The sequence below is a fragment of the Odocoileus virginianus genome, chromosome 7 (genome assembly GCF_023699985.2).
Source record: "Odocoileus virginianus isolate 20LAN1187 ecotype Illinois chromosome 7, Ovbor_1.2, whole genome shotgun sequence".
In the NCBI taxonomy this organism is placed as follows: Eukaryota; Metazoa; Chordata; class Mammalia; order Artiodactyla; family Cervidae; genus Odocoileus; species Odocoileus virginianus.
In genome coordinates, this window is record NC_069680.1 from 49,515,781 (window position 1) to 49,528,783 (window position 13,003).

General features: G+C 38.7%; 1 protein-coding gene across 3 annotated transcripts in view; it reads right to left on the minus strand.

Moving 5' to 3' along the window:
- Positions 1–3,437: 3,437 nt before the first annotated feature.
- SLC16A9 (solute carrier family 16 member 9) overlaps positions 3,438–13,003 on the minus strand; it is a 75,586-nt gene continuing 66,020 nt past the window's right edge. For all 3 annotated transcript variants that reach the window (XM_020897114.2, XM_020897113.2, XM_070470687.1), the window contains 2 exons: positions 6,232–7,149; positions 3,438–5,563 (listed from right to left, as the gene is read on the minus strand). In XM_020897114.2, the coding sequence (XP_020752773.2) occupies positions 5,376–5,563; positions 6,232–7,149 (1,106 nt within the window). In that variant the 3' untranslated portion in view covers positions 3,438–5,375. The remainder of the gene's footprint in view (positions 5,564–6,231; positions 7,150–13,003) is intronic.

Sequence of the window (13,003 nt, forward strand, 5' to 3'; positions counted from 1 at the left end):
TCTTAGGCACATCCATACCTAGTAACATCAAAGCCGACTGCTCATTCTTTGAGAACAAGGCAGAGACAAAGCTCTTTTCCTCTTATTCCTCTCAGCTGGTGACTGCTAAAATGCCTCTCGGAAGTTACAGTTGTTTTCAGTCTTGGGCAGTGAACGGTCCCATTTTATGGAACAAACCTATACTCTATTTACAGTTCTGTCCAGGGACCTGAGCTCATCCTGGCTCTGTGTACCATGGCCCTCTCACTGGCTTCAAATGATTCCTCTACCTGGTTCTCGTTCTCGCTTAACCTTTCCCAGGACTTTTCAAGATGGCAGCTTCCCAGCAGCCTCAGTGGCTTTTTGCAAATGAGTTGCTGACCCTGTTCCATCCTTCCTTGGAGACTGATCTAACCAGTTCCACCTGGTCCCCTTCGGTGTTAGAGTTATCTGGGCTAGTCTTAGCAACTGCCTCCGAAAACTGTAGATGTTCGGGAGTCCAGATCTAAGCTGGACAAATAATAATTCGTCTCATCACATTGGGAATGATTCCCAGGAAGGAAAAAACAGGCATAGTTCTGTGGCTATATAGTTTAAGGTGACCTATGGCAGTTCAACACCTTAACCTCAGCTCATTATTCGTTTTTGAAAACATGCTGTTTACCAAAAGTTTTAGACTATGAATTAGAGAAAACTGACAAAACTTTTAAAAGTACGATTTTTTTTTTATTTTTGAAGGGAGACAAAAGTAAATAATTCTATGAAACAAGGAATGTATGTAGCAAAAAGCTACTAATGTGACTGAGACCTGCTAGGAATAGAATCCCAGAGGATCTGGCAAGGAATGACACTCCCTCAAGGGTAAATCTCAAAGGCCTACTGGGCAGGCAGTGAGGTAAAGGCCCTGAGCTGAAGCCAATTAGTGCTCAATAAACAAACGGGAGTCTTTTGCTTTCTGCCCAATTTCAGTCCCGCCTTCCAAGCAGCTTGGGTGATGGGTTCTTAAGGAAAAAAACAAAAGTTCAAATTCCCATAGTAACTCAGTTTACAAAGTGGATTCTATGTGATTTGTGCAAGAACAGCGTGTGTTTTGTTCTGTTTTGTGTCAAAGCTTCTGAATGGCAATTTCAGGAAAATGTGCTGAGTCATGAATCCCTAAGGATGAAAGATTTTGAGATGAACATGCTTGGGGGAGGGCAAGAACTGTGACAGTTGTACAAGTTGTAGATAACAGAAGGCTTATTCTCCTAAATAAGACCCTTCAATACAAACATTTACCCCACTCCTATGCCTGGGAATACTTGATACTTGCCCCAGTACTTAGAAGCCACACAAGAGTAAGGACTATAACAAAAATAATAATAGCTAGTATTTATGAACATAGGGCAGTTATACATATAGGTTATTTTATTTAATTTCCACCATAGACCTATGATGTGTATGACAAATGAGGAGACAGGCTTTCAGAGGTTAAATAATTTGCTCACAATCACCCAGCCACAGGAATTGGAATCACAACCTTAATAAGTATGTACACCAGCTTTCCAAGTATTATCCATGTATTATTCATAGATCTTGGATCTTTAACTGATTGTGGTTAAACTCCTTACTCAAAGAGGCATCTTACTAACTGACATTCTTCAGACACAACTGACGGTAGCACAAAAGGTCCCAAGATTGTTACTAACAAAAGAGAAATTGTACAGCACTGTTCATGTAAATTGTGTATTTTACGTGTTCAATATAATACTCTGTCCAAGCCAAAGAAAAAAGGAGCCATTCTTTTATTCAAAACAAAGTTCTTCATTTCCCGTAACATCCTGGGTTGAGATAATCCTATGATGATTGCTAGAAGTTGAGGCTATCTCAGGTCACAGGACTTTTCAGCCAGCACAAGAAAACTGCCATCCTGCTCGGTCATGACCTCCCAGAGCAGGAACTCCTGATTCTTGGGCTTGTTCCTCTTGAGGCCTTTAAACATTGGTGCCTGAAACTTCTCTGAAGACATAGTCACCCTAGAGAAAATTAGATCACCAACTGGCTCCTAGGAGGCTCATGAGAGAGAGGGAGAGAGGCAGGAAGCAGAAAGGAGAATGAGGAGCTGTTAAAGTCAGGGAAGAGGGTCCCTAACAAACTTTCTTATTTCATACATTTCCCAAAATCAACCCTAGGCACTTGGAATGTCAGGAAATATCTTCTGAGTCAGAAAAGAAAGATCATATTCTAATCAATAAAATTTTATTAAATGGTATTTTTAAATACTCGGGAAATAGGCAAGTCATGAATAATTATCTTCATAAACATGATTCATCTATTCACTACAGGACTGGCTTTGCAGCAATCTTCCAGCTAGGCCCTATTTCCTAACCATGTTAGAAATCAAAGGGCTTGCTAGAAATATTTCTCATTTTGCTTTTGGAAATGACTTCTGTACATCATTTGTACCATGACAGTTATGTTTTATACCATACAAAGAGGGTCAGAATCCCCATTTCACAGGGCTATTATGAGGGATGAATAACATAATGTGCTTGGAACATACCAAGAATTCCATTAATGATTAGCAAGATCAATATTAAGAATTCCAAAGGGGAGTCCATCCCCCTTTCCTCAAAAGGATTCTGTAGGAATGACATTTTAGCTTTTTTGGAAACTAATGGTCAAAATAATTTTGTTGTTCAGTTGCTAAGTCATGTCCAACTCTTTGCGACCCCATGGACTGCAGCATGCCAGGCTTCCTTGTCCTTTACTACTCCTGGAGTTTGCTCAAACTCACATCCACTGAGTCAGTGATGCCATCCAACCATCTCGTCCCCTGTATCCCCTTCTCCTCCTGCCCTCAATCTTCCCCAGCATGAGGATCTTTTCCAATGAATCAGCTGTTCCCATCAGGTGGCCAAAGTATTGAAGCTTCAGCTTCAGCATCAGTCCTTCCAATGAATATTCAGGATTGATGTCCTTTAGGATTGACTGGTTTGATCTCCTTGCAGTCCAAGGGACTCTCAAGAGTCTTCTCCAGAACCACAGTTCAAAAGCATCAATTCTTCAGCACTCACCCTTCTTTATGGTCCAACTCTCACATCTGTACATGACTACTGGAAAAATCATGTTTTGACTATACGGACCACTTTTGGCAAAGTGACCTCTCTGCTTTTTAATACACTGTCTAGGTTTGTCATAGCTTTTCTTCCAAGGAGCAAGCATCTTTTAATCTCATGGCTGCAGTCACTGTCCACAGTGATTTTGGAGCTCCCGAAAATAAAATCTGCCAGTTTCAACTTTTTCCTCATCAATTAGCCATGAAATGACTTTGAATATGCTAATGTCTAACTCACCAGATTCTGGATCCAAAGTGAAATCAGAGAATTCATATTTTTACATTCAAGTAAAGTGTGACTGTAATTCAGTGCTGGGGGTATGGCAGCTAAGAATATAAAAAGCAACCACACTGATAAAAAAACAAACAAAAAAAATTTTATTGTAATAAAATTTATTCCCAAGACAATGGATAATGCACACATTGAATGATATTAGTAGACACGGTGAAGATGCATTTGGACAAGTATCAACATTAATGAATGTGGGGATGGCATAAAAGTTTAAAACAATAAAAAAAGGTTATAGGATTTCCTGAACATGATATTGGCAAAAAAGAATTTTTATCACAAAAACATTTCAGTTAATTTTTTTTTGAATGTTGCTTATTTTACTTACTACCCTGACAGTGACTAAAGAATGAGGTACAGAAAACTTTTCAGAAGTCAGAATATGGAGCAGAAGTCCAAGGCACTTTGGAGCCCCATGATTGGGTTACTGAGTAGGATTCACTCAGGTATGAAGTTCCCCACATCTCCAGGTTTCCTGCCTAGAAAAGCACTATTTACCGACCTCACTGAGGTTTTGTGGGGATTCAAGCTTATAAAGTGCTTCAGGTGCCTTCGAAGAAAGGCAACATAGACGTATAAAATAACCTTACCTATTTCAAAAGAAATGAAAAGACAATTTTGGCACAATGGGCAGAGTGCTTCTTATTTAAAGAATCAAACTTGGCTGTTTATTAAAAAACCCTCACCTCAATGGTTGGCTGGTTTTATTTTTTAAGAGAAAAAAAATGTTTCTCTATTGCCAGTCTTATAAAAGTCATTCTCAATTCAGGCTGTGCTCTCAGAACCACTTGAAGAGTTCATTAAAAATATAGATGCTTAGCCCACAGCCTAGACCTACATAATTAAAATCTCTACCAGTGGTACTCAGACAACTACATTTTAAAAAGGATCTATAGAAGACTCTGATGCATAGCAAAGTTTAAAAAAACATTTCTTTAGAAAAAAAGTCAATTTATTAAATGTTTATTTTCTTCCTAGAATATTTTTCTTATGATTGAATAAAGTTGGGTGAGGGTATCAATTTCTTATTGCCCCTTTCCCTTTCCATAGAGCACACAGACACAGAGCAGAATGCTCACATGCATGCACACACATACCACCCACACACTTTTTAGTTCTGCCCTTGAATTAAAATTGGATAGCAGTAAAATCTGATAGTTGCAAATAAATGCTTCACTGAGAAGATATGCAAAGACTGGCAATTCACCCCCACTGTGCCTGAAGCAAATGGATGTTTCCCATTTGCCAGAACGGAATGCTTTAAATATGCATTTCCAGTTTGGAAACAGGTAAAGTCAGCACTTCTTGGGAAACATGACTGAACGGCTGCTGACAAAAGTGAGCGAGGTTCCAGCGACCAACCAGGAAGAAAGGCTACAGTAACTACCCCTTTGTTTGGAGACTGCCTGGATCTCAGCAAACACCTTAGGAATTGAAAGGATGTGTCCTCAATGGGCACCAAACATGCGGGTGCTTTATCAAGGTAAACAAAATCATGAAAACGGGGGATGGGAATTTAAAAATCATGTTTTTAAAAAATGACCAGTTTGTGCCACGGCAATTCTTAACGCTGTTTTAGGGACCATTTTCATTTCCTGACTGGCTCGAAGTCTTTTATGTACTAGAGAGTCTAACAGAGAGAAGAAAGTGTTTTAGTCCCTGGCGGCCTTCACACATAACTCATCACGCTGCTTGCATCAGTTTTAAAATAGCAGAGTCTCCTCTGGCTGCCCTGCAGAGGAACTATTGGAGTCTGCAGAGAAATGATGTTTCTTTCAGAGAAAGTCTTCTGAGGCTGGCCAAAATGTTCACAATATCCACAACTCATGAATAATAGTAAAACAGAGTAGTCCAACTTTTGGGGAAAGGGGGGGAGGGGGGAGAGAAAACATAGGGGATCGAGTCTACATATACAGTACATAAAGGATGTGTAAAAAAAAAAGTCATTCAGATCAGGCACAGTGAAATTTCACTGTGTGAAAACAGTCTTTAGTGCCTTCCAATATTCTCCTAAACATTAGAGGAATTAGAGGCAACTTTGTATAAAAAGGTTGTTGGAGCTGGCTTGGGGAGTTGCTTTTTGCATGTATCCCAGGAAGGCAAGGCTGCCAGCAGCAGAATAAAACCTCCCAGCAGGACACAGAGGCCACTAAAATAAAATGCAATGTCATAGGTCTGGGTCCAGTCATAAAACCAACCTGAAAAGAGAGCAAGAAAAAAGTGAGTTTGATAGACATAGTATGTATAGGAATACTCTAATCTCATCAATTTATATAACACAGTTCATGGGACTGATGTATACACACTACTATATATATAGAATTGATAACTAATAAGAACCTATTAAGAACCTCATTAACCTAATAAGAACCTACTTAATAGCACATGGAACTTTATTCTATACTCTGTAGTGACTTACATGGGAAAGGAATCTAAAAAGAAGTAAATATATGTATAACTGACTCACTTCACTATATAGCAGAAACTAACACAACATTGTAAATCAACTATACCCTAATAAAAAAGTTAACTAAAACATTTATATACAGTTCAGATTAGGATATACATTACCCAGTTCTACTCCCAAAGTGGCCTAATGGGAGTTAGAGGAGAATTTCTCAAATAGTTGGACAAGACTAAGCAGGCATTTTGGGTTTCTCCCAAATGAAGAATAAACATAAATTCCTGAGCAAGTGTATTGGCTTTTCCAACTATAGCAAAGTGATTCTGAATAAATCATGATCAAGAGGCATTCCAAGCAGATTTATTTTCTATAAATCTGTGCTATTATTACAAAAGCAATTCCTGAATTCAGAGACATTACAAAGAACAGTAAAATGGGCTTACTTTAAGATAAATATCTTACCAACAATTGGTGGTCCAAGGCTATTTCCAAGTCCAGCAAAGAACATTAATATCCCATAGGCATGGGCTAGTTTTTCAATTCCCACTGTCTTTGTGGTCACATAAGGAAAGATGGACCAATTACCAGTAAGAAATCCTAGGATTCCAGAAAGTAGTGCCAACGTAACATAACTTTTGGCAAATGGAATTGCACACAAGGCCAGGCTCATGATTATTAAGGTAGCTACATAAAGATATAAGGTATTAATCCACTTGAAGTCAGCCAGTATCCCTAAAATGAGTTTACCAACTGCTGTCATAATGCCAATAATAGAAATAAGAGGCATAATAAACTCTTCTTCTTTCACATTTGAACTTCTTGCCACATCTTCCATAAGTAACGAAGGTGGAAACCCTCCGATGTCAAAGAGAAAGATGGCGATGAAGAGTGCTGAAAATACTTTGTTTTTAAAAAGAGCCACAGTTTCCCCACAATAGTTTTTATATAACTGCCATTTCCTCTTGGCAAGCTGTTTGCAAAAATATTTCGGTTCTGCAACTTTCCTCTTGTACGTTTCAGTCTCTTGTGTGTGTGTCGTTGTTGTTGGGTTTTTATGAAGCAGACTCTCTGATTTCCAGTCACCATTGGCTAAGGTGCCCTTGCATGTTTCTTCCCCACTGTAGCTCTTTTCAAGCATGTTTATGTTTTCTTCGAGGTCCTTTTCTTTTTCTTTGTAAATCAAGTACCTATCTGGTACATTTTCCAGAGCTGTTTTCTCAGGTAAAGGGAAGTCAGAGGACTGGAGGGGTCTCATCAGACTGCCACAGGCTAATATATTTAAAGCTAAAGCACCCACAATCAGCAGGCATCCATCCAGTCCATAGAACTCAATCAAAAGTCTCTGCAAAGCAGCATATATAAAAAGTCCAACACTTGAACCTAAAAAGGAAATGGGAACTGTTTAATCTTAACCTCTTATCATTGGGACTCTCAGAACAAGCGTTGTTAGTACTACAGTTCAATTTCTTTTTCACACTGGCATTCGTGAGTGTGCCTTCATGTTTTTTTTCCATTTATTTTTATTAGTTGGAGGCTAATTACTTTACAACATTCTAGTGGTTTTTGTCATACATTGAAATGAATTAGCCATACATTTACATTCCCCATCCCAGTCCCCCCTCCCACCTCCCTCTCCACCTGATCCCTCTGGGTCTTCCCAGTGCACCAGGCCCGAGCACTTGTCTCATGCATCCAACCTGGGCTGGTGATCTGTTTCACCCTAGATAATATACATGTTTCGATGCTGTTCTCTCGAAACATCCCACCCTCGCCTTCTCCCACAGAGTCCACAAGTCTGTTCTATACATCTGAGTCTCTTTTTCTGTTTTGCATATAGGGTTATCGTTACCATCTTTCTAAATTCCATATATATGCATTAGTATACTGTAATGGTCTTTATCTTTCTGGCTTACTTCGCTCTGTATAATGGGCTCCAGTTTCATCCATCTCATTAGAACTGATTCAAATGAATTCTTTTTAATGGCTGAGTAATATTCCATGGTGTATATGTACCACAGCTTCCTCATCCATTCATCTGCTGATGGGCACCTAGGTTGCTTCCATGTCCTGGCTATTATAAACAGTGCTGCGATGAACATTGGGGTGCACGTGTCTCTTTCAGATCTGGTTTCCTCGGTGTGTATGCCCAGAAGTGGGATTGCTGGGTCATATGAGTTGCCTTCATATTAAAATCACAACAAGAAAACTAAAGATGATGACGATGACGACCTCAACAATAGTAACACTGACAGATCTATTTTTAAAACTAGCATTTGCAGTTCAGACGCTGTGTTAAATACCTTACATGGCACAATAATGTTTCCTTACAATAATCCTATTGTGTGCATGTGAGTGCTTATGTTTGCTCAGTCACGTCTGACTCTCTGTGACTATAAACTGTAGTCTGCCAGGCTCTTCTGTCCATGAAGTTTTCAGACAAGAATACTGGAGTGGGTTATCATTTCCTGCTCCAGGGGATCTTCCCACCCAGGGATCAAACCCTCATCTCCGGTGTCTCCTGCACTGTCAGGTGGGTTCTTCACCTCCAGCACCACCTGGGAAGCCCCTCCTATTGAGTACGTCCTATTATTATTCCCAGTGTACACTTGAAGTGACCTAGGGCTAAAAAGGTTGAGAACTTTGCCACAGATCAGAAAGCTACAAGTGGCATAAGTAGGATTTGCACTCAGTCTGACCCCAGGAACCTATGTTCTTAACAAATACCTTACGCAACTACATTTTTAGTACTTACAGGCTCCATGGTTTATATGTATTCCTTTTGGAAAAGAAAAGTTTTCATATTTTATTTTTTGAGATGAAGAATATATTAATATTTTAGTTGTAGGATATTTATAGTGGTTTGCTAACTCAAGTGTGTTAGTCTCTCAGTCATGCCCAACTCTTTGCAACCCCATGGACTGTAGTCTGCCAGGTTCCTTTGTCTATGGCATTCTTCAGGAAAGAATACTGGACTGGGTTGCCATTTCCTTCCTCAGGGGATCTTCCCAATCCAGGGATCGAACCTGGGTCTCCTGCATTGCAGACTAATTCTTTACTATCTGAGACACAAGGGAAGCTCAAATCCATTGCTAATCATCAGAATGAATGATTGATATTAATAAACTATGAGAAAGTAAAGTGAACTTCGATAGGATATTAAAATTACAAAGTATGTCTGCTTGCACATTTGTGCAACACTGTAAATACACTATTTTTTAAGTAGATCACATGACCCACACTGGAATAGCAAATTACATCAGCTGAATTAATTTGAAGTTTTCTTATGTGGTTCTGATTTCAAGTTGTTAATTGAGTATTTTAAAATTTAAATATCATTGAGAAATGTCAACTCAAAAAAAAATAGGAAAGAAAGTGATCTGTAATTTTTTAAAAAATTAGTCTAAAGAGGTTAATCATACTTTTTAAATGGTCTATACCAAATTACATCATAATCCCCACAGGTTGCCAAGCTTATTGTAAAAATTACAAATAACCAAATGACTCTTAGAATTATTAAAAAAAAAAATTGGTACCACAGTTGTCCCTTCCTAACATATTTAAAATTAACTCCTTTATCCCCAAAGAAAAAAACTTTGCTTACAAACATTAGTCAATAGTTCACATTAGTGTAATGACAGTTAATACAGTATTTTTTGTGGCTACTTAGGAAATATCCCTGTGCTGACTATTAAGTAATAAAAGTATACAAGTTGAATTCTTCCTTATCTTTTTAAAAGTGGCACATACTTCAAAGGTTAAAATCACTTCAGAAAACAAATGGAAAGAACTGAAAAGAGGACTATATTTCATGCACTTCCATAGTGCATTAGCATTCATTTACTATTAATTCATATTTTCTCTAACACCATTGCTTTGTAGAAGTTCTAACAAAGTGTCATATAATTACTTTAAAATATTCTTGGTGTTTTGAAAGTTAAATATTTCGATCTGGAGAAAGTAAAGAATTCCCCATTGTTCACCAACTAAGTTTATCTATCAACATTATTAAATATTAAGGGAAGCATATCAAATCACTTCAATAGGTGGTTTATCAAAAACCTATGATATGCTAAGTGTATGACAGGGCAGCAAAATAAAATTCCACTTTGGATGTTAGTGTTTTCAGCCTACATCCCATGAGAATGTAGTCATGGCTTAGGAAGATACAGCAGGGAATAGTCTGGTGGTCCAGTGGTTAGGACACCATGCTCTCACTGCCAAGGGGCTGGGTTCAATCTTTGGTCGGGGAACTAAGATCTCACAAGCCACGTGGCACAGCCGAAAAACAAAATGCAGAAATTCTTTCAGGGCAATGAAGAGTAATTAGAGCTCTCTTGTGGAACTGTGTAAACTGTAAAACTATAATTTTTAATCTTTAAAAAGAAAATCCCAATTTAAAAATGATCAATGTAAAGGAAAAAGTGAAATAAAGCACTAATTATGCTTCCATGCATGTCTATGGTATACATGATCACAAAGAGGGAAAATATGAATTTGATGTTCAGGGAAACTGAAATGGTAAGATATACACATACATCTTGATGAACTCTTCTTCAAGACCAGGGGTCAATAGACTTTTTCTATAAAAGGGCTAGAAAGGAAATAATTAACCCACAGTGGGCCGTCCAAGCTCTGTCACAAATACTCAACTCTGCCCTTGAAACATGAAAGCAGCCAGAGAAGAATCATGAAGGAATGAGTATGACTGTGTTTCAATAAAGCTTTATTTATAGACACGGAAATTTTAATTTTACATAATTTTCATGTGTCATGAAATATTCTTTTGATTTTTTTCAACCAATCAAAAATGTAAAAACCATTCTTTATGCATGAGCTGTCCAAAAAACACTTAGTAGATCAGACTGGGTCCATGGGCATTAGTTTATCAATCCCTGTTCACCAAGGAGTAAGACTATTCCCAAAATTTCCATTTTATGCCCATGCTTCTTTATTTCATCTAGGTCACAATATTTAAACTAAGTCACATTAATTCAGTTATTTTGATTTTGGGTTCTTTTTCAATTTTTAAAAATTTCTACTGTGTTTTATTTTTCTTGTCACCTCTTTCACTGATGGTAGATACCATAGACTGAATGTTTGGGTCTCTCCAAAATTTGTAAGTTGGAATCTTAACCCCCAACATGATGGAATTAGTAGGTATGGGCTTTGGGAGGTGATTAGGTCAAAGTGTGGAGCCCCATGAATGGAATGAATGCACTTACTAAAGAGAACCCCAGAGAGCTTCCTCTTCTGTTCTGTAATATGAGGACAAAGGAAGAAGATAACAGTCTGCAACCTAGGAGAAGGCTCTCACCAGAACCCAACCCTGCTAACCTTGACACTCTGATCTCAGACTGCCAGTCTCAGAACTCTGAGACATACATTTCTGTTGTTTATAAGCCACTCAGTCTAAGATACTTCAGAGTAGCCCGAACAGACTAAGACAGTGGATTCATACTGCTCCCTGATTTCTGCCTCACCTGGCTTTCTATGTGTTGCAACTGAAAACTCCCTAATTCTCCCAAATCTGGATTGTCCACAGTCAGTCCATTTTGGTCCAGTGTGCCAAGGTCCAGCCCTGATGGTTTCCTCTTTAGACTGAGTGGAAAGCAAGAGCAACTCTCTCAGCATACGATTTCTAACACCTTCATCCCAGATAAATCTGGATGTTCAGGGAAACCTAGGTGATAGTTTTAACAGCTAACACTTTTACGGCCCTTGCCGTGTGCCTTATGCACATGTTCCTCTAGTATTCCCAATACCCCAGTGGGATGGTGTACGCTCAGGTCACTCAAAGTGGCTATTCTCCTGCTCTCTGAACATCCTCTGCTTTACCAGTGCCTGCTTCACTTATACCTACTCACATGTCACTGGGTTCTTTCTTTAGTCATGAAGCTGGGCAAATACAGACTGTACAGGGTGGAGTCCAATAGATGGGAACTGCTATTATCCTCATTTTATAGTTCAGAAAAATGAGGCTTAACACTTAATTGCACAGAACACTTAGGTAACTTGTCTGTCACCATGCAGCTACTGAGTGACAGAGAATTCAAAACCAGGTGATTTGGCTTCAGGGTCTGGGTTTGTCACATTACAGTGCCTTAAAAAAAAAATACAGTATAGATGGGACTTCCCTGGTGGTCCAGTGGTTAAGAGTCCAAACTCCCAATTCTGGGGGGCACAGGTTTGACCCCTAGGCAGGTAAGATCCCGCATGATGCATGGCCAAAAAAAATACAGTGTAGGTAAGACCTATTGTCCTTTAAGGTGCCATGCCTGTCTCACAGTCCTTCCCACACTTGTGGAAGATGCTGTCAGTTCTTTAAACTGCTATTGAACTGCTCTGGATTCTCCATCCTTTTGTTTTTTCTCTTTCTTCTCTCAGTTCTACATTAACCATGCCCTCAGACCCTGGTCCTCTCTCCTCCTGGGCCATGATCACATTTCTTATCTGGTAAAGCTTTCTTAAATCACCTCGGGTAAATATCCAGCTTAATTTAATCTGATCTAGAGTCACTTTGCTGCATTGGCTTCAGGAACAAAACATTAGTTTGGATCCTGTTGCCAGACACACTACCGAAGTAATTCAGCTTATCGGAAAGTCTGACCTCTCAGGAATAGCCACCCATTAGCAAGTAGCAATGCAAACGTACAAGTTTCAGTAAGCCCGGACACTTTATCTCCTAAACAAACTCATAAAATATTGGCCGCAGAAATTTTGATAAGTTCTCTAAATAGCTTAGAAAAAAAATACATCTGAAAAAGAAAACACTTAAAAATATCAGAGACTTAAAGTCCAGAGGGTTTTATACTTACACTCTGCCCCCTGCCCAGTGATGGTCCTGATTATTTAAGGAATAATAAGGATAAACAGTCTGTCATTTGGATATGCACATAGACTAGCTGAATGTATTCACAAATCAGTGCTTTAGAAAAACTAAGTTCCACAGTAAATGGAGTCAGAGAGGTATCAGCATTGGTCTTCTTGACAGTGGACTGAAGGATCTCCATTTTCCTTTCATTTCTCCTGTCTTTCTCAGGGTTCAGGTGCTTTACTTAAGTGCTCTCGCTTCTTTTAGGAAAGCTATCACCAGGATGTGATTCTCAAATTATTGGACCCATAAGTTTTCTTTTCCTATGTTATACTGGACATCTAATGCCCCAGCTTTTTTTATATATGTATCTTTAGGGTGTTTTGAAAGCTACACCCATATTTACAGTGGAAAATAATTTCC